This window comes from Phoenix dactylifera, chromosome 9 (genome assembly GCF_009389715.1).
Source record: "Phoenix dactylifera cultivar Barhee BC4 chromosome 9, palm_55x_up_171113_PBpolish2nd_filt_p, whole genome shotgun sequence".
Classification (NCBI taxonomy): domain Eukaryota; kingdom Viridiplantae; phylum Streptophyta; class Magnoliopsida; order Arecales; family Arecaceae; genus Phoenix; species Phoenix dactylifera.
The window spans coordinates 20,087,034-20,108,335 of NC_052400.1; the positions used below are offsets into that span (position 1 = coordinate 20,087,034).

At 39.7% G+C, this 21,302-nt stretch overlaps 2 protein-coding genes across 3 annotated transcripts; one reads left to right on the top strand and one right to left on the bottom strand.

The window, feature by feature from the left end:
* The first annotated feature begins 7,720 nt into the window (after positions 1 to 7,720).
* Positions 7,721 to 9,461, top strand: LOC103710223 (leucine-rich repeat extensin-like protein 3). Its single transcript, XM_026805873.2, has one exon. The coding sequence runs from the start codon at positions 7,919 to 7,921 to the stop codon at positions 9,185 to 9,187; it is 1,269 nt and encodes a 422-aa protein (XP_026661674.2). The 5' UTR covers positions 7,721 to 7,918; the 3' UTR covers positions 9,188 to 9,461.
* Positions 9,462 to 9,903: 442 nt separating this feature from the next.
* LOC103710222 (acid phosphatase 1-like) lies at positions 9,904 to 15,040 on the bottom strand. Of its 2 annotated transcripts, XM_026805874.2 has the most exons (4): positions 14,494 to 15,040; positions 14,081 to 14,290; positions 10,395 to 10,556; positions 9,904 to 10,265 (listed from the first exon to the last, which is right to left on the bottom strand). In XM_026805874.2, exons 1-4 carry the CDS (start codon positions 14,880 to 14,882, stop codon positions 10,004 to 10,006), a joined length of 1,023 nt encoding a protein of 340 aa, XP_026661675.1. In that variant the 5' UTR covers positions 14,883 to 15,040; the 3' UTR covers positions 9,904 to 10,003. The 2 variants fall into 2 exon arrangements, with proteins under 2 accessions (XP_026661675.1, XP_008794092.1); XM_008795870.3 differs by lacking the exon at positions 9,904 to 10,265 and having other exon boundaries at positions 10,307 to 10,556; positions 14,494 to 15,033.
* Between the last annotated feature and the right edge of the window lie 6,262 nt (positions 15,041 to 21,302).

Consider the following 21,302-nt stretch of genomic DNA (forward strand, 5'->3'; position numbering starts at 1 on the left):
TCAACAGGATGGAATTATGAGATGCTTCCTCATAACTGCAGACTCTGCAGTGGGGAACAACATTGATGCCCACCCCACAATGCAGAGGGACCACTCCAGAGATCAAGTGTGCCGCAACTTTAATCACGAAGCAATAGATATAAAGCCACATACTACATGCAATGTCAAAAGGTAAGCAGCAATGTTTGCCGACATTGGGAAGAAATTAGTCCTTAGTAGTAGATAAATAGCTACAAGTTATAATAAGAAAACATAGAGAAGCTATCAAGTGTCTAGACTCAACAGAGGCCTATAAAGATAGAAGAGCCTAGATTCATGATGTTACCGTTGATTATTTTGCGAAGCTTCTTTTTTTTTCCAGTTATATTTGTGAAGAGCCTTTTTTGGAGCCAGGACAGGAAGAAAAAAATTGGGTAGGATAACACTTCTTTCATGAGTCATCCTATTATATTTGTCGCATGTAGTTTGACGAAACTGTTAGCAATATATCTCCTAACTAAATAAATAAATCTATAAATTCAATTAATAAAAAAATCTTAAAGAAAATAATATACATGCATATCATTCGGCATCCAAATAATTCTATTTTAATACAAAATAAATCTATTCTAGCACAAAGTAAATCTATGCATTTAATAAGTTTATATCATAGAATTTCAAATCCTACCAATCTACTAATATTAAATTAAAAATAAAGGTAGAAGAAAGTAGCCTGATTGAAAGCAGGTCGAAGCGCGTAGACGCTGTCCCAAAGAAGTATTTGCCCCCACGTACGGGTCACCCGGCAATCCTTCTCGGAGATACGACGACCCTACAACCTCTTCTTCGGCACGTCTCGGAAGAAGTCAAAGCGAACCCGATCAAACTTGCAGATCCAGCAAAGAACGGAATGAAAAGAACTAAATAAACTGAATAAAAATGTAAAAATAAAATTTGGAAGTGGCTAAGAGGGAGAAGAATTTTTCCAGAATTTTTCCACTATTTTTCTGAAATTTTTCGTGCTTACAAAGAGATGAAATCAAGGGGTTTAAATAGGGGTTTTTACAGGGGCCGTTTGGTCATTTGCGGACGCGTTTTCAAACGCGTCCGTTTTCAAATGCGTAACGCCCGCTGGGCGTTACCTTTTTCTCAAACGCGCACGCGGCCCGAGATTTTGGCCGCGTGCGCATTTAAGTTTTTTTTTTCAACAATCCCCCACAAAAAAAAACTTAAATAATTTTAAAATCAAAATAAAATGCTGGATATCTTATATTATGTAATAGGTGTAGGTACCTTTCGGTTTGAACCTTCACTTAGTGACAATTGATTACATCTGTGGAGCCAAGGTGGTCTTAACCTTGAACCTCGGTCCATGGCTCAGATTAAATCAACAACACACATAATATAGCCCGATCTGGGTTCTAAGCGGGTTGCGCTATTATGGCCATGCGCAGGTATCTATCATGTGCTTTTTAGGGAATCGCCCATTTCCCATAATCGCGGCCTCACGATTGCACATATAGGTGAGTCCTAATAAGGAAGCTAGCAAGGAAGCTCCTGCCTCTTCGGTCTCGGACTCATTAAGAGTTATACAAACGAACTCATCCTACCGCTTGCTTTTATGAGCACTAGCGCCATAGGGATGAGGAAAACATGAAATAGTGCTCCTCTTAGTCACACTCCGGTTTGTTTCTACCCATTGAACCTTTTAAGGTTGGGTTCCCACCATGGTGATCTATCTTTATGGGCTAAGCCCCATCCCCCTCGACGACTCTAGAACCACTGTTCTAGATAAACCTTTTGTAAGCTGATCAGCCAAATTATTTTCTGATTTTACAAAATTCAAGGCAATAACATTATTTTTCAATTTATATCTCAATGATTTATGACGTACTTTTAAGTGCCTGTTCATTTTTACATTGGCATTTTCTTGGTTGCACTTATCTATTGCAGATTTACAGTCACAATGTAAGGAGACAGGTGGTAAAGGTGACTCATCTACAGGAAGGTCTATAAGTAGATCTCTGAGCCACTCAGCCTCAGTGCTAGTAGTGTCTAAAGCTATCAGTTCAGACTCCATGGTACTCCTAGATATTAAGGTTTGTTTGGTGGATTTCCAAGACACAGCAGCACCTCCTAGGAGAAAGACGTATCCTGTGGTGGATTTAACATCTAAGGTATCGCTGATCCAGTTGGCATCACTATAGCCTTCTAGAACAGCAGGAAACCCACTAAAGTGCAAACTATAGGACTTGGTACCCTTAAGATACCTAAGAATTCTCTCTAATGCTGTCCAATGATCTCTATTTGGATTAACAGTATATCTACTAAGTCTATTTACAGCATATGCTATGTCTGGCCTAGTATAGTTTGTTAGGAATCCTAGTGAGCCTATGATTTGAGCATATAGGCTTTGAAGGATAGGAGTTCCTAAGTTCTTCTTAAGATGTGTAGAGGGATCAAAGGGAGTAGAGACAGGCTGACAATCCGAATAATTAAATTTATTGAGTATCTTGTCAACATAATGACTTTGGGATAACTCAATTCCATTTGCACTTCTAATTATTTTGGTATTTAAAATTAAGTCAGCTTGTCCCAAGTCTTTCATATCAAACTTATGACTTAAAAATTGTTTTACTTCATCAATTATCTGAAGATCTGTCCCAAAGATCAGTATATCATCTACATAAAGGCACAAGATCACAAATTTGTGTCCAACTCTCTTATGATATACACATTCGTCTGTGCTATTGATTTCAAATCCAAATGTCATTATGGTTTCATCAAATTTCAAATGCCATTGCTTAGGTGCTTGTTTAAGACCATAAAGAGATCTGACTAGTCTGCAAACTTTATTTTCTTGGCCTGGGGTTTTAAATCCCTCTGGTTGGTCCATATAAATTTCTTCATTTAAGTCTCCATTTAGAAAAGCTGTCTTAACATCCATCTGATGAATCACTAATCTATGAATGGAGGCTAATGCTATAAGGACCCTAATAGTAGTTATCCTAGCTACAGGTGCATAAACATCAAAGAAATCTACCCCAGGTCTCTGAGTAAAGCCCTTGGCAACTAATCTAGCCTTAAATTTATCTACAGAGCCATCAGGCCTAAGTTTCTTCTTAAAGATCCATTTGCATCCTATTGTTTTACAACCAGGAGGAAGATCAGTCAATTCCCAAGTATGGTTTTGGATAATTGATTGCATCTCATTGTCCACAGCTTCTCTCCAAAAAGGTGAATCCAAAGATTTCATTGCGTCCTCAAAGGTAGTTGGAGAGTCTTCTATTAGGAAGGTATAAAAATCATCTCCAAATGTTTTCTCTATCCTGGATCTTTTACTCCTCCTAGGTTCTGCTTCTACTTCTATTGTTCTTGTCCTTATTCTACTAGAGCTACTAGCTATACCGCTATCTACTCTAGTCTTAAGTGGAAAGGTGTCTTCAAAATATGTTGCATCTCTGGCTTCTATGATAGTGTTGTTACTAATATCATTTATTTCTGAACTTATTACCAGAAATCTATTGGCATTACTATTGGCTGCATAACCTATGAATATGGCATCCACTGTTTTAGGGCCTATTTTCTTTCTCTTAAAATCAGGTATTTTTACTTTTGCCAAGCACCCCCACACTTTTAAATAGCTAAGATTAGGTTTTCTATGTTTCCAAACTTCATATGGGGTTAGATCATTATTTTTAGAGGAAATTCTATTAAGGATATAACAGGCTGAAACAAGAGCTTCCCCCCACAAATTTTCTGGTACTCCTGAGCTTATAAGCATGGAGTTCACCATATCCATTAAAGTCCTATTCTTCCTTTCTGCTACTCCATTTGATTGGGGAGAATAGGGTGCAGTCACTTCATGAATGATTCCATGATCTTCACAGAATTGAGTTATGTCATTTGATGTATATTCACCTCCCCGATCTGATCTAAGAATTTTAATTTTCTTTTCCTGTTGGTTCTCAGCTTCAATCTTAAAAATTTTAAATTTGCTGAGCACCTCATCCTTGGTTTTAATTAGGTAGATGTAACAGAACTTCGATAGATCATCTATAAATGTTACAAAGTATCTGTTACCTCCCCTAGAAGTTCTACCAGAGTCACAAACATCACTATGAATCAACTCTAATAGATCAGAATCCCTATTAACAGATTTAAAAGGCTTCCTAGGGAGTTTGGCTTCTACACAAGTTTGACATTTCTCATGGTTCTTGAGATCACTTTTTGGTATTAGATTTAGGTTCATAAGTTGCTTAATTGAATTATAATTTACATGACCTAATCTACCATGCCAAATAGAAGGAGGCTCTATATTCATAATCAAAGGATTTTCATTTATTGAAGGAGCTATTACATTCAATTTGAACAATCCTTCACTAAGGAATCCTTTTCCAATAAACATAACACCATGAGAAATTACAACCTTATTGGACTCAAAGACAAGACGAAAGCCTTGCTGGACAAGCAAAGAACCACTAATGAGGTTTCTCCTAACAACTGGAACATGTTGGACGCCGTGCAGTGACAGGACTTTTCCAGAGGTAAGCTTTAAGTCCACACGTCCTACTCCTAACACACGTGCCTCCGAGCTGTTTGCCATGATCACAGCTCCTCCACTTGAGATCTGGTAAGAAGAAAACCAGGAACGATCCGAACAAATATGAATACCAGCTCCGGTATCAATCCACCAATCTAGTGCTTGTAAAGTCATGTTAACTTCAGGAGTGAAGGAAACAGACCTGAAAGCTGTCTCAGAGGAGCCAGCGCCGGAAGTCACCATGTTGACTTGAGCACTGGATGTGTGTGGACCCTTCTTCTTAGATTGAAGAGGTGCAGTCTTCTTATAGAAGCACTGTGGAGACAAATGGTTGGTCCGACCACACACATAACAGAAACGAGCACCACCTTCCTCTTTCTTCTTCTTCTGCTCCTGGGATTGAATAGGCTTCCCATTGTAGTGGTGGTTAGGGTTTCTAGGGTTGTAGGGTTTCTTCTTGAAATTCTTACGGAAGGGTCGGTTCTGATTTTTCTTAGGAGGAGCTTCTACATTATATGCATTATTTTTAGATCCAGTAGAGGTATTATTTCTGAGCCTATGCTGCTCTTCAATCCTAATGGAGTTTAAGACTTGGGTTAGGGTGAGAATTCCTTGGGTATGGCTCAGGGTCTTAGCAAAATCAGACCAGGAAGTAGGTAGTTTATCTATCAAACAGGCTACCTGGAATGATTCATCCAAATTGGTTCCATTAGCCCTAAGCTGGTGGATCAGGGTTTCAAATTCATGAATTTGGTCATTCATAGGCTTTGAGTCCACCATCCTAAACTTATTGAAATCGGAGGCCTTGAACCTCTTTACCCCAGCATCATCAAGACCATATTTGCTATCTAGGGTGTCCCAGAGTTCTTTGGCACTCTTGGCTGTGTAATAGATATCATACAGCCTCTCAGAAAGAGCACCTAGAATTCTATGGATACAATGATAATCTATCTCATCAGGTGTCCTAGAGGGTGTGCTAGTGGAGGCAGAATGTTCAGTGTTGGAAGAGGTAGTTGGGTTGGACCCGTTATCAACTTCGATCGTACTTTCACCTATGGCTGAGATTAACCCTAATGTGGTGAGCCAGAACCGCATTTGGTTCTGCCACCTCCTAAAGTTATGGCCATCAAATTTTTCAGGTTTGGCACTAAGATGGTCACTAGTGTTTGAGGCCATAGGATCAGGGTTACAGAATAGTGACAGAAACCTGATTGAAATCAAAAAAATCTATGTCAAAAGATTGCAGTAATATTTATATTGAACTTTGGATGTCTAATTGATATATCCAAAAAACTAATAGCCAGATCAGCTCCAGATTGGTGGTGGAGCACTAGGCTCACTTAAGTACCAGCCTTTCTTAGGCACGTATGCCTTTTTGACAAGCTTTTCTTAGACACTATTAGTTAGTGGATATAATCACTAGAAATCACACAAATTCAATATTTAAAATAACCTAAATGCAAATTTAAATTAGATATTGTGGATTAACTAATTTCAAAATTTTTCGTTTGAATTTTCCGAATTAGCAATGATTGATTACTAATTTAGTAGTAGCAAATCAATTATTTTAATTGAGATCTAAAATATCAATTTAATGAATTATATGTTAGATTTGAATTATTGCCTTATTGAAATAATTGATTACTAATTTTATGGCAAATCAATTATTGTAATTAAGATCTAAAATGTCAATTCAGCGAATTAAAATATTTATTCCTTTATTAGAATAATTTATTGAGATCTAATAAGTCAATTCAATAGATTAACTATTATGTATCAACCAATTTCCGAATTTCCCGTTTGAATGGGATCTGGAAATTACTCCTTGAGAAGTCCAAATGGAGGTATAATAAACCTCTTGGAGGTTAACCAAATTATTAACTCTTTAGAATAATTTATTATTGATGATGTGCTAGCAAAAACAATTATTGCAATTAAAATCTAATATGCCACAATTGTAATAAAGAATTTAATTAATTATATATTACTAACAAAAATAAATACTTCTTTGGATTGTTAGCAATATATCTCCTAACTAAATAAATAAATCTATAAATTCAATTAATAAAAAAATCTTAAAGGAAATAATATACATGCATATCATTCGGCATCCAAATAATTCTATTTTAATACAAAATAAATCTATTCTAGCACAAAGTAAATCTATGCATTTAATAAGTTTATATCATAGAATTTCAAATCCTACCAATCTACTAATATTAAATTAAAAATAAAGGTAGAAGAAAGTAGCCTGATTGAAAGCAGGTCGAAGCGCGTAGACGCTGTCCCAAAGAAGTATTTGCCCCCACGTACGGGTCATCCGGCAATCCTTCTCGGAGATACGACGACCCTACAACCTCTTCTTCGGCACGTCTCGGAAGAAGTCAAAGCGAACCCGATCAAACTTGCAGATCCAGCAAAGAACGGAATGAAAAGAACTAAATAAACTGAATAAAAATGTAAAAATAAAATTTGGAAGTGGCTAAGAGGGAGAAGAATTTTTTCAGAATTTTTCCACTATTTTTCTGAAATTTTTCGTGCTTACAAAGAGATGAAATCAAGGGATTTAAATAGGAATTTTTACAGGGGCCGTTTGGTCATTTGCGGACGCGTTTTCAAACGCGTCCGTTTTCAAATGCGTAACGCCCGCTGGGCGTTACCTTTTTCTCAAACGCGCACGCGGCCCGAGATTTTGGCCGCGTGCGCATTTAAGTTTTTTTTTTTCAACAGAAACAACAACGGTTCCAATGAAGGATTGGATGGAGGATACTGAGAAGTCCACGCTTAAAAGTGTTCCAAACTTCACACCAAGTTCCACTCAGAATGTTGGTGTGAAATGGTGACTGCTTGTGGATCCAGTTGCTGCTGGCTTCTTCCTCATGAGTCATGAGCATACTTTGTGCACTTCCCACTGAGCCTGGACGAATTGGAAGCTGGCACTCCTCATGAAGCCATTTGTTTCCGGCCAAACGTTACATCTATGCGGTCATACGGAGCAGTTCCTCTTCGTCTTTACATCCTTTCAAGGTTAGAAAGGCTCAGAAGCTGCAGGCCATTACGGCCAGGCCTGCGTACGACTCCTTGACCTATGAAACGATGCATGTGGAGAGGAATAAGCCCCCACGAGCTCCACCAAACCCTGAAGGTCTCATGACCCAGGTCATTAATAAATTTCTGACGCATTAAATCGCCTCCGCCCTACCTTTCACAAATACACAGAAAATTACAGTAACACTTCCAATAACATGATGCCAAGCGTCGGACAATAGCACCAACCGAATAAATCGAACAGCCATTGCGCCGTGGGAGACACAGAGCCCATCAACCCACCGCGTTCACCAGACCAACCACAACCAGTCGCAGAGGAAATCCACTCATTCCCATCTCCTACCCAAAATGCAGAGCCTTTGGTTGTTCACTTTGCTTGCATTTCTAAACCTCTCCTTCCCCAAAGCCTCATCGGCTTACATTGGAATTGGTGGTGGAGCTGGAGTCTGGATCAATGGGAGGGGTGTTACTGTGACCACCAGCCCCCAAGCCCCACCACCCAGCACCTCAGATCCCATCCCCAGCAGGGAGTACGCAGCCCTCCAAGCCTGGAAGTCGGCCATAACAGAGGACCCATCAGGGATTCTGAGTTCCTGGGTTGGCCCTGATGTGTGCTCCTATAAAGGTATCTTCTGCTCGGATCCCCCGGAAGACATGTCCTCATCCGCTATTACTAGTGTGGTGGCAGGCATAGATCTCAACCGTGCCAACTTCAAGGGATCTCTGGTGAAGGAGCTCTCCCTCCTCACCCACCTCTCTATCATCCACCTCAACAGCAACAGATTCTCAGGCACGGTCCCGGACTCATTCAGAGAGTTCCAGTACCTCTCAGAGCTGGACCTCAGCAACAACCTCCTCTCAGGGCCTTTTCCAACCTCAACTCTCGTCGTCCCAAACCTCAAGTATCTGGACCTCAGGTTCAACAGCTTCTCAGGGGAGGTCCCAGATGAGGTCTTTGAGAAGGACCTGGATGCCATCTTCCTCAACAACAACCAGTTTGAAGGCCAGATCCCCATGAGCATCTGGGGCGCTCCAGCCACTGTGATCACCCTAGCTAACAACAAGTTCTCGGGGTCTCTTCCTGCTAGCTTTGGATACACGGGTGCTGGGATTAGAGAGATCCTCTTCCTCAACAACAAGCTCACAGGCTGCATTCCAGAGGGACTTGGGTATCTATCAGAGATGGAGGTCTTGGACTTGAGCTTCAACTCGTTCGCAGGCCGCCTCCCAGGCTCTCTGTCGTGCCTCACTGGGATCGAGGTCCTTAACATAGCACACAACCAGCTAACAGGGGAGCTTTCTGACTTGGTATGTGACTTGAAGAGCCTTGCAAACCTTACGGCGTCTTACAACTTCTTCTCTGGGTTCAGCCAGGACTGTGCAAAGCTCTTCTTCAAGAATGCGGGGTTTGATTTTGCTGGGAATTGCATCCCTGGGACGGGCATGCAGAGGCCTCCATCAGAGTGCATGGAAGTGCCTGGGGGTGGGCTGAGCTGCCTGAGGATCCCAACTACGAAGCCTGTGGCTTGTGCTGCAGGAGCCATCATGGGTCCGGGGGGAGCAATGGTTGGGATCCCGTTTAACTTGCCTGCGTCGCTGCCTTCCTCTGTGCCATGAGCTGTGTGAAGACCGGACCGGACCGTGCGGTGGTTGATCATTAAGCGGCGGGCACGGTTCCTTCTCTTTTATATTTTTGGTGGCTTTAGAACGCTTTGACGTCCAAATGAAGCTTAGGCATGCGTCTAGACACTCTGGATCCTAGCTTTTTTAGAATTGAGTGTTTGTATTAGTATTTAATATATTCCCATTCAGAGTTGCTAAGACAAGAGTTCTCTTTTTTTTTAATCCAATTAAAGCCAAAAAGGAAGGAATAAAGCATCTGCTTCTTCTTCTTCTTCTTCTTCTCCTCGCGAGGAAGGATTAAAGCACGCTTTGTGACCAAAAACAAAAACAAAATCTGCTTCTCGGACACTTTTTCTCGAGCTAATTAATTAAATGTCATGCGCCTACAAAGAAGTACCCGTGAGGATTTGAGGGCAATCATGCGAACCTGTTTCTGGATAAGCCAATTTATCAAGAAGTTAAAAATGTACTTTATCTTCCGGGATACCGCAACCCAATATTGGCAGCAAATCCACAACCTAGATAATTTTCTTTACTCATCAGAAATAGATGATGTTTTGCTTAAAATGGTGATGTTACATGGGTCCTAATCATCCGGGCTACAGGGAACCTGGAAGTAGAGGATTCCTGAAGTAGAGGAATCCTATGACATGATGTGAAGAACCAAATTAAGCGAGTCTAAAAAGGTATCAACATTCTTTAATCTTTTCTAGACAAAAGACTTCCATTTCCATCCGATGTTATTATTGTTAAGGTTATTATTTTACAGTCCAACCGAAGTTCGTTCCAGCTACAGTGAGCTTGAAAAAACTACAAAACTAATCCAACAGATTGCATTTCTATTATGTGAACTGTCTTCAGTGGGAATTTGTGTTTCCTCCTCACCAGGCATCTCACTAATGAAATGTCCAATTCGGTAGAGAACTTCCTTTTCCCAAAAATTCTCTTAAGATGGCAGCTTATCAAACACAAAATTCTTCTATACTGATCCTTGATTAAGTCGGTGGTTGATTTAGATGGGCCATGTCCTAGATAAATTTCGCCTCTTTGATGACACATTGTCTGCTGACTGCTGTTGTAGCAAGGAATATACGTTAGAAGTGCCAGAGAACAGATACAATTTGTAGAATCATTCTTCTTAAAAAATAGTTTTATTTAAAATAAATTTCTATAATTCCAAATATTTCATTGAATGTAGTACATGGGGTTTGGGAGTTTGAAGGATCGCGTAGCCATCGGTGAACCCAACAAGTCGCTCCATTGATCCCCAGAGTTCCCATGGATCCTGTGTCCTTGAGCTTCCAACTGTGCTCGTTTTTCTGATTTATAGGCCACTGCTGTCTTGCCGATATCAGAGGCTTCCCTGTCGCATGACATAACATCATTTAGTAGCAAATACTTCCTGGATCCATATATATAAAAGTTCTGTTTAAAAGTCAGTTTATCCTATGGCACAGAAAACTAATCAAGGGATTCTAGAAGGTACATGTCAATCATTCAGAAAATCATAAAAGGATATTAAGCCGAAATAGATGAGACAAGGAATCTAGGATAGCAGGGTGTTTTTCTTTTGGGGGGAGGGGGAGTAGGAAATTGGGAACACAAGGGTATGGATTTGGAAGATACTGATATATGATATCACTGTTATGAAAATACGAAATGAGAAGCTATAATTAAAGGGATAAGAGTCTAAAGTTTGACAAATATGCCCAATAGACCAAGACTCAAGTGTTTTGCAAGTGAAAGTAAGAACTTATTATTCAACCAGAAGCCAACTATAGGTGTAGAAGATACTTAGAACTGAAATGACTATATTACTATAAATTTGCATAATTCACATACTTGAAGAATTATTTAATATAATTTTCTAGAAGTAGTTTGAGAAAAAAAAGAAGCCAGAGGAAAATTGACTGCATATCCAATTAATGTAACATTAGGTCATAATAGTGCAGATCCGCTATGAAAATTGGCCACTATGATGGAGAACTATAATACTGCAAGTTCAGCAAATATGGTTTAGAGGTTGATTAATACTGATGAAATTTTCCAACTCGTGTTATTCTCAAGTTACATTTAAATCAATGATATGACTGAAGTTGCACTAGGTCTGACATTGCATTTGAGGGAATAATAGATTGCTGCATTTTATGTATATGCATATACACAATCGTGAAATTTCATATATACATTGGTGAAATTTTCCTGGTCAGCAAGATCCAGTTTCACAGAGTTGGAGTTTCACATGCAACATGCATCCTTACTCTTGCTAGTGAAAGCTATCTTTCATAAACACTTATAGCAAATTGATAATACTGGAAGGAGGCCTGATGATTTTGAAGGATGAGTATTTTTTTAAACATTGCTACAAGGGCTGCAAATAGATCATGTTGACAAGAAACTGAGACATATTCTACTCAAAGAACCTAACTTTGAGTCAAACAAGGATCTATGAATCAAGTCAAAAGTGAAACTTATATTTATTAAATAAACCAGCTAAATTCCAGCTGATAGAAGAGCCAGGACCAGGCATGACCTAACCAGTATATAGTTGCATCAACGTATGGTAGAGTCATACTCTATTGACTTGCCCCACAAATAGAGAACCATAATTGGTATACTCATCTCCAGACCACATAAGCCCAACCTAATTGAAAAATCTTACCACAATGTAGTTACAATGATAGGAAGGGTTCAACCAGATATTGGCAACGCCGTTTTTTAATACAATGTAAGAACAACATACATTGTGAAGTGTAGAGGCCAAAAGGGAGAAAGGGAGCAGATGTAGGAATGCAGCGGAAATCGAGGAAGCAATCATGATTTACATTTGGAAGTGGCAGAGGAAACAGGAGTTCAAATGTGCTTCAGGGACTGGCTGCTCCCATTATTAGGTTATCCTTTTTTATAACCACAATGACTGAAGTAATACATGTAAGAGAGAGTTGAGTTTATGTTCTAAGTTGTTTTAGGATCTTCAAAAATTAGATTTATTTTTATAAAAGCCTATTCTTACAAACAAAATTGTTTGATTTAATCATTTAAAGGCTCCCAGTATATAATTTTTAACGAGCAAGCTGGACCAACTCCAGCAATATGTACAATCTCAATAAGCAAAATTGTATTGTTAGAACCTTTTTCAGAAGATTCATTATTTATGATAGAGATTTTGAGGCATTATTCATTACATAGTTTGTTTAACATTTAATGTAGAATATATTTGAAGATCATTGATACTACTATTTAAAGACCATGGCATACAGTGGCTTTAAATTACCAATAAGGCTAATAAATCTCGGGATTTATCCAAGATCGACTCTACCACAGATATTTTTCAAGCACTAATACAGGGCATGTGATTGCACCAAGTCCATCGAGCACCAGGATCAACCAGGTGGTGCATGTGGTAAAAGCTAGGCACATTGTGACCACATGTTGATGAGCAGTTTTAGAAATCTGACATGGTTGCTTGAAACATGGGCATCGGTGGTTCAAGGAATTCTTTGATGGTAATTTCTTGCACTTCTATGCAATTACTTGGTTTAAAAGGAGAATGAAGACCCTGATTGGGACATCTTCAACATTTCTGACAACCAACTACTGTCTGCAACTGCAATAAGTTCTACAGAATCAGCCATGAACTCTTGTATTTTGATTCTTCGACATGACAACCATTCCACCTGAAGAGTCCTTGTCTTGTACTCAATTAATCTCTGTGTAGTCAATCCTTATTGGTTTATTTCTCTACTTGTGAGTTATTACCATCCCTTTCTGCCTTCTTTCTTACCATGTTCTCATCCTATTAAAAATGTCAAGTCTTTTTACTGAATGCAAAACCAAACCTTGTCTCCCAATCGGCCTATCTCTACTGATCGACCTGATCAATCTGGGGCAACCCAACAGCCCAATCGAACACTAGAAAAGTTTTCCCAGAAAATATTTTTGCATGTTTACCCTAAAATGAAGTTCCATGGAGTTCTCTATGAACCTCTTGTATCTCAATTCTTCAACGTAATGGCCATTCCACCCTAAAAAATCTTTTTCTTCTACTCAATCAATATCTGTGTAAATTAATCTTTATTGGTTTGTATCTCTACCTTGGAGTTATTATTACCACTTTCTGCTTTCTTTCTTTGCCAAGTTCTCATCCTATTAGACATTTTAAGCCCTTTTACTAACGCAAAACGAAACCTTATCTCTTGATCAACCTATCTCCACTAATCAACTCGATCAATCTAGCATGCCGGCGAACCAATCGACCACTAGAAAAAGCTTCTCAAATGCAATTATATAATATTTTCTTAAATTGTCTAAAATATTTTAATATATTTTGTTCCATTTTGTGTTGAGTAATTTCTGGCAGTGGAAGCTGCAGCAATTTTCATCTTTATAGATGAAGCTTCAAACCTCCTGTTTCAATGCTCACATTGTTGACAAACTTTTGAAGGCAGTTTATATTACACCATTAGAACCTAAGCAAATTGCTATCAAATGATATTCCATAATGTCAATTGGACAACCTACCTTGCCAAAAATAAAAGTATTTGTTATGAACCAAATTTTTTTCTCCGCAAAATTTTATGTGTCAAACATACCTCACATAAATGCAAGTAAAAGATACAGAGATATCTTATTATGTTCTGTGCTAACACTTGAGTATTTATCTACCATATTCTTTTTCCATCACCTTTATGACGATGCTTACTCCATTACCCATTAGCTCAAGCTCCAAATTAATTCTCTGAATTTCATAGCACAAGATCATCCTAACTCTGTAGTTTCGAATTAGTCACTTCGACCCCATCAATGCAATTTTACCAGTGTTACAGCATCGAGAAGAAATGCAGTGGGGAATCATTTCTTAAAGAAGGAGACAGAGAAAGAATGTACCTCAAAATGAGCCTTGTCCAAGAATGGTACCCCGCGAATGACAGATTCTTCTCGGTGGCATTTCTTTCAGCCTCAACCCGGCCGGTCAGAAGGATTATCTGAAATCCTAGACCCAGGAGCTCCTCATACAGCCTCAAACTCGCCGGTAAAGCTGGCGCCTTTGCCAGATTCAGCCACTCATCGAATGTTGTCTCGTTGAATTCCTCCGATCTACCAAATTTTGATACTTTGCATTAAGGCTAAAATCTCCGAAAAAATCCAACCATATGAACTGCTGGACATAAACTTCACCGCGAGTAATTGTGACTGATTTTTCGGTAAAAAAGACCGGACAAAGAAGCTTTCTTTGATTGGTTTAAAATCAAGAAAAATAGGAATAAAGAAAAAATGGGCAAAAAGGGGATATCCTGTACCCGTATCCGTTGACGGCGTAATAGGGGAGGTTGGAGAGCAGCGTCTCATCGACGTCGAAGATCCAGACGTCGTTCCCATCTCCGGCGACCTGAACGGTCTGGGCGAAGGCCAGCGACTCGGCAGCGACCACGTCCGAGTCCAACGCGTAGCGATCGCCGTTCATGTACTCAGCCACGAACTGGAGGCATCTGGCCGGGATCGTCCCCCAGTACCCGGCGTTGTTGGTCTCCTCGGAGAGCCGCCAGCTGTCGCAGTAGAGGCCGTCGCTGTCGCCAGAGGCCTGGTTCTCAGAGATCATCCGAAGGAGGGATTGGGAGGCGGCGGCGGAGGCGATGACAGAGAGGAGGAGGAGGAGAAGGACGGGGGGAAGGAATCGACGGGATCCCATTTGATTTGGATATGGAGAGAAGCAAAAGGAACCCTAACCCTAACCCTAGAAGGATCGGATTGGGAGTTCTTGGGGCTTCCCCTTCTCCTCCTCGTTCTCCGGGAGGGAAAGGGAAGCCAATCGGAGATTCAAGGCTTCGTGCCGATCTCCGCCATGACGATTATATATACCGCGAGGAAATGGCATCCTTCGGTAATAATCTTCAGCATCTGGGCGATTCTGTGGAGGTATTACGTGTGCCCGCGACTCTTAGCACCGGTACATTCCCCGTCTTGCGTGGCAGAAAAGGATTGGAGGCCTTTTTTTTTGATAAATAGAATTAGTGGCACGGCACAGCGTTCCCTTACGCTTTCCTTGCCCCTAGAGTACCACAACTCATTGACCGTTAGCTAGCAGGATATAGGTTGGTTTGCCACCGTTGTTTCGGTGCAATTCATGCCATAAATCCCACATCGAAAACGAACATAACTACCGCTGCTAAAGAAAACCTGACAAAAAAAGCCGGCATGTTGTATATTTCAATCTTTAGTGCAATTATTGGGATGAGAGACATTATGTAGAGTTATGTATTGAAATAGCTTGACTAGGCAATCAAATTCTTGATAAGTATTATCAATTTTTATAATATTTAAATAACATAGGTGCATATTTCTACGATGGCATACGTTTGCAATTTGATATTTGGTGAGTTGGATAAGATCGAGATCCACAAAGAGTATTTGTTAAGGCAAAAATGCATGAATGGGTCCAGTTAGAGATAGAATCGTGAGGACGAAGACATCAGAATTTAAATGGAATGAGTATGTAAGGATTCGTACGGATGTGGTCTATTTTAGATGACTTTTTGAATCGTTATAAAAATAAAAAAGAGACAATAATTGAAAAATATTTGCACATTGTGAAGACCATTATACTTTATTTAGCCTTGTAACGGAGCACTTCACCTTTTTATTCTGGTTTGGCCTTTTGAACCAATTTTGCCACAGGATTTATCCCTTCTTTCTACTGGCCGGTGCACAAGAAAATTCATCGTCTAATGAGATTTCTTGTTTTTGAAATCATTTGGTGTGATGGTACATGATTTGCATCTAATATTGCTGTGCAAAGAAAATTTGGAGGTCTCATCATATGAAACATGCCTGCCAAAGCTTTCATGGTTGTAGATTTTGGTTATTTTCTTTAAATCCCTGACATATTTGCAAATTTAATGGCTCTTGTTTTAGGGGATTTCAGTCTGAGTACTGTGACCCTAAGTCTAATTACTTAGATCATTGTGAGGTACTTCATCAATTCACCCTCCAACCTCATATTTAATAAAAAAGAAATGCAACATGAATACTTCTTCATGCAATTGAACTTGCGACCATCACCCAGTATATATATTAAGATGTGAGGTGCAAAATGACAGATCCACATTCCACTGGCATAACCATGTCCAGTAAATTACCTGATTTTGTCAAGAAGTCTTAATTAACGCATGTTTCATTGACATATCATTGGTTTAGGGATGTTTCAAAATCTGAATTTCATGTATGCATTGCATGTAACAGTTGACTATTTTTTTATTGGTAAACTAAATAACTTTTTGACTAGATAAAAAATAGGCCATGTTTTAAGTTAAGCCAAATAGAATCAACATGAAAATATTATAAAAAAAATTCTGAGAATGTGAGATGAACTCTTTTTTTTTAGTACAATCAGATGGTCATAGCGACCCTAAAAAGAAACAAGAAACCCAAGCTCGTAAATCCTGCTTACCCCAGAGTTACAGAACATGTAACCCAGAGCTTGTGAAGTTACAGAACCTTTAGCCCAGAGTTTGTGTAGCCTGTAAGCCCTGCTTTCCCCAGTTGAGCATTGAATTTCTGAACCAACAAACGCAAACAGCATCTACTCGTAGTACTGTTTGTAGTTATATTGGAACGGGATCCAATGGATTAATGTCAATGTCACAGGCCCATGCATTCCCAGCAATCCAATCTAGAACCTTGTTAGCTTCTCAGAAGATAGGAGTTGCTTTTTTTTTTTTTTTTCTTTTTTTGCTAAAAGAGAAGTATCATACTAAATATGTATGAATATAGTCAAGAAAATCAAAAAACAATACATCACGGAGAGTACTAAGCAACTCCGCCTCACCCACCCATCGATGTCCATCCGAATGGTCTGCAGCAAAAAAAGCCACCCAATCGGCAGCCCCATTGGTCTTTCGAAATACATGCTCGCCTGAGTGGCCAGCCCATCACGAACCATATATGAGTTGCTTTCAAAATAGCGAGTATCTGCTTCCGGTGCAAAAGACCAATATTAGGTGCCCTGCAGAGTTGCAAAAAGAAGGAGAGTTAGTTCAAGATATAACTGTATTTGAATCTCCTCCTAGTTAAAACCTATTTCTTTTTGGGCTGCAGCACAGCTAACTTTATACCTGCCCAAGCACCTCTTAATTCAGCAACTGGTATAGAATTTGAATTTAACCGAATCGCGCAGCCCTCTTTAAAAGTCTATTCTATCATCGCGCAGCTGCGGGCCTTCCCTGGGCCGTCTTGCATTTTGTTTTCTTGTGGGCCTACCAAAAGCCTAGTATATTTGTTGTCCTCTTGTGGGCCTATCCTATGAGAACATTGAGAAGTCATAGGTTTTAACTGGTCCATTAGTAACGCTAACACCTACGTGTGGTGCGGCACCAAGATGGGCCCCTAATATGCCTTGGGTCAGGGCACTGTGACGACCAAACCTAAAATATTTGCCCAATAACATGGCATAGTATATAAGTTGGCATCCTGTTCTGATCTATTGATTTGCCAGTGGAAAGGGAAAACAGTACAACAGGCCCAGGTTCTAGTCTAACACTTTATAGTTGGAAATTTCATACCAAGCATTATTTTTTGGGCCTGGTTTGATTGGTAAGAATAAAATGGTACATGAATCACTTGTTTCATTCCATGCCAGATCTTCGTATTTTATAAGCATGCTAGGAGGATACGCACTGGTAGTGCCAGACTGTCAAAAAATTATACTCTACACCGTATGCACCACGTGATTGTGCATCAAGATAAATACTTTATGAATAAAATTTATAAAAATGAGCGGTCGTGACTAGCTACGTGCACGGTAGCTACATGGTACACGTAGTGTAGGATATGATTCTTTTAGGCTTTCAGTTTAGTCCGGGATTTATTTTTATGCGGCAGGCCAAGACTGCTGCAGGCCTTGGCATGATTCTCAATTTATTTATCACGAGGTAGGCAACCAATAATTGGTGAGAGATTTTGGGGATTTGTGTTAGTATTTGGTTGGTCGAGTGGTTGAGCAATGGGTTGCAGGGTTCTGACTAAACAAGCAATCACTCCACTTTTGTCCATTTTGATACTAAAAGACGTCAGTGGGAGCTTCAGGAGCATATCATCATTACGACGACAAACTGGATTAGCAGAACGGAGGTCACAAGATTAAACGATGAGTATCAAAGTTCTCTCAAGTGCTTCTCTTTTCCAGAAAGATGGTATTGGTTGGTACCATCGAGCTTTCTCGAACCTAGACAGATGTTTTGTAACCATGAGGAGCATCCTCCTTGCTTTAGTTGGAGGAATCAATGCAAGTGTGATAGGTACTGATCTTGACAATGGAGTGATGAATGTAAGTATTATAGGAACAAATATAGTACAATATGCAATGCATGGGGCGCCTCAAGAAATGAAAGCACTGATCCCACCAATCAAGATTATTTATTTAAAATATATTTAAGAAGTACTCCTCATTTTAGTTATGTCTTCCTTCTCTTTTTTTTGAAATTATGTAATTCTCTTCTTATTTCTCTTTTTCATCATGTATATTATGGACGCCTTATTAACAGAAGTAAATGCATGGTCTCACGAGATAAAAGGCAGATGAGCAAGTCTGCATGAGATATTAGAGGAGCTTTAGATCTCTGTATGGACAAATAAAAAAATTGACGTGCCAGCCAAAAACAAGTGCATCAAAAGTTGGGTTGCTTGGAACTTTCGGGACTTAGTTTGGGTCAGGCTGGTCTAACACTAGCCTGCCAATCTTTTAGGGCTTTGATCGAGAGACATGTTAAGTAAATTTAGATCGGGTTGAGTTTGCACGATGATCAACAAGATTGAATCCAACTTAACCTTTATTAACAGCGTGTCCAACATCATTTAATTTGAAACTCGAACCATTTTCATGACGACTACCCTTCAATTCAAAGCTCACCAAACTGGGCAAGAGTGGCAGCATAGACCGGAAATTAGAACAGAAACTCATGACACAGCCCAAGCCAACCCAATGCGATCGAAAGCGTTCATCTGAGAATTGGAGGACAATTAAATTTTAGGGGTCAAATAATTACTTTGGTCTAACCGGCCAGAAGTTGCACCCTTACAGCATAAAACGCACTAAGCTCCTTTATTATGCGAAATAACCAGGAACCTGCTGTAGGGCCCACGGCAACTATAGTGGGGCTGGAGTGATATTCATGCAACGTACGTATAGATCACGTTCATCTTTAATCTTAAATTAATTATGATGCCATCACGATATGGCATGTTTATACTTATACTACAGATATATCAACGTAGGATCCATGTATATATATATCTCCTCCACACGTAGCCATGAAGTATTGTCACAGAAATATCCTCTTCCACGAGTAACCGTGAATACAGAATTAGAAGTTCCATCTTCCTGTTTCTTCTATTCCATGGCTTTCAAGAGCGTGGTGTTTATATCTCACTTTGTTATACATCCTCTAATTTGCGTGGTTTCCTTCTCCATTTCCATATCATAGATACAGAGTCCACCAAGGCTAAGAAGCAAGGAGATGACCAGAGGGAAAGATACTCCACATTCAGAGACAATCACACAGACAGAAAGAAACCCGGGCCAATGACCTTTAAACCCCACTATCCTAGCAATCAAAGCAACCTAAACAAGGAGCTCGGCCTTTCTAGCACAAGAAGAATCACGGGTTCCTTTTGAATTATTTTATCTTCAATCATTTTAGTTGGCAACCCATGCATCCTTTGGTGCGAGGAAGGGCCCATCATTGGCTTCCCGTGTGTCGTTATAACTTAAACTTGCCTAACGCACGAAGTATAATATATAATGGCAAGAGCTATCTCTGAGGAGATTAAAGGTAAGAGAAGAGAACCAACCATTCTAAAAAGCAGCTCACTTGAGAGAATCCAAAAAGGAAGCCCATGTTCCGTTATTCTCCTCTCCACTACACAATTCCTCAGGCGACTTCTTTATGGGACCGAATCGGCACACATGGGAGCCCTAGCAGGGCTATTCCAGTTCCCTTCGAAGAGCATCCGAGATCTGCTATAAAGAGAGAGAGATGAACTTGAGCTTTTTGGAAGGGGTGAAAGAGACTAGACATTCTTTCCTATATATCATCCATAGGGACACAAACAGACACATATACATCACCCCCATTCTATTCCCCACATGTCCATTAGGATTGGAGGATTTTCTCCATTTGGCTAAAGATGTTGGAACAAAAGGCATCCATTGGCTTTGTACTAGGATTGCAAGGACAAAATGACCATATGAACCATTTGGGATAAGCTTGAACTAGCTTGTTGCTAATAACTAAAGATGCTAAGTAACTGTAATTAGTTGCATGGAAGGAACATTACAACAATTCTACTTGCAAGAAGTCTGCTTACAAATTACTGCACTATGTCTGGTAATTTTGGTCGTAGGTCAAAAAGTACAATAGTTGAGACACGTGTGAAGCTAGAGCTACATGCGAATTTACACTTTACAAATAAACTGAAGAATGTAGAAGTATTAGATGCGATGACTAAATTTGCAAGTGATATGCAAGCGAAAATATATAGAATGAGAGATACTTCAATTTAGTATTTTATTCTTCTCTATGTGGAAACAGTAGTCTTACAATTTGGATACTTTCGAGGGAATTGGAACAAGATAGAGAAGATCAGCACGATCCTGATGAGAGAGGATTTGGGGATGAAAAGTGTATAAGGAGGAAAATTTGAAACGTGATGGAGGGAAGTGAGCATTTGCCCTCCTTTGAAAAAGAGGAAAAGAGAAGTCTGTTTTGGTCCTATCCTCATCCTCTTGCAAGCTCTTTATTCCTTGTGCTGGGGAACTACAAAGAAGGTTCCGCAAGTCTCCCTACATGCACGTCCAAAGCAAAGAAAAGGATGTGCAAAGAGACCACCATGCACGTTCCTCTCTCTCTCTTTCTTCCAAGCAGGAAATATTGCAGTAACTAAAGGTAGGTCATCACCGCTGAGAAACTTCGCATCTCGTAGAGCACAATCGAATAGAATACTGCATAAAGCGGAACTAAAGTGGCTCTTATTTAACCATAACACACGCGAACAGCAGTCACAAACACAATCATTTTCCTAGCTTTGACTACAGACTTAAACAAAGGTTTAGGGG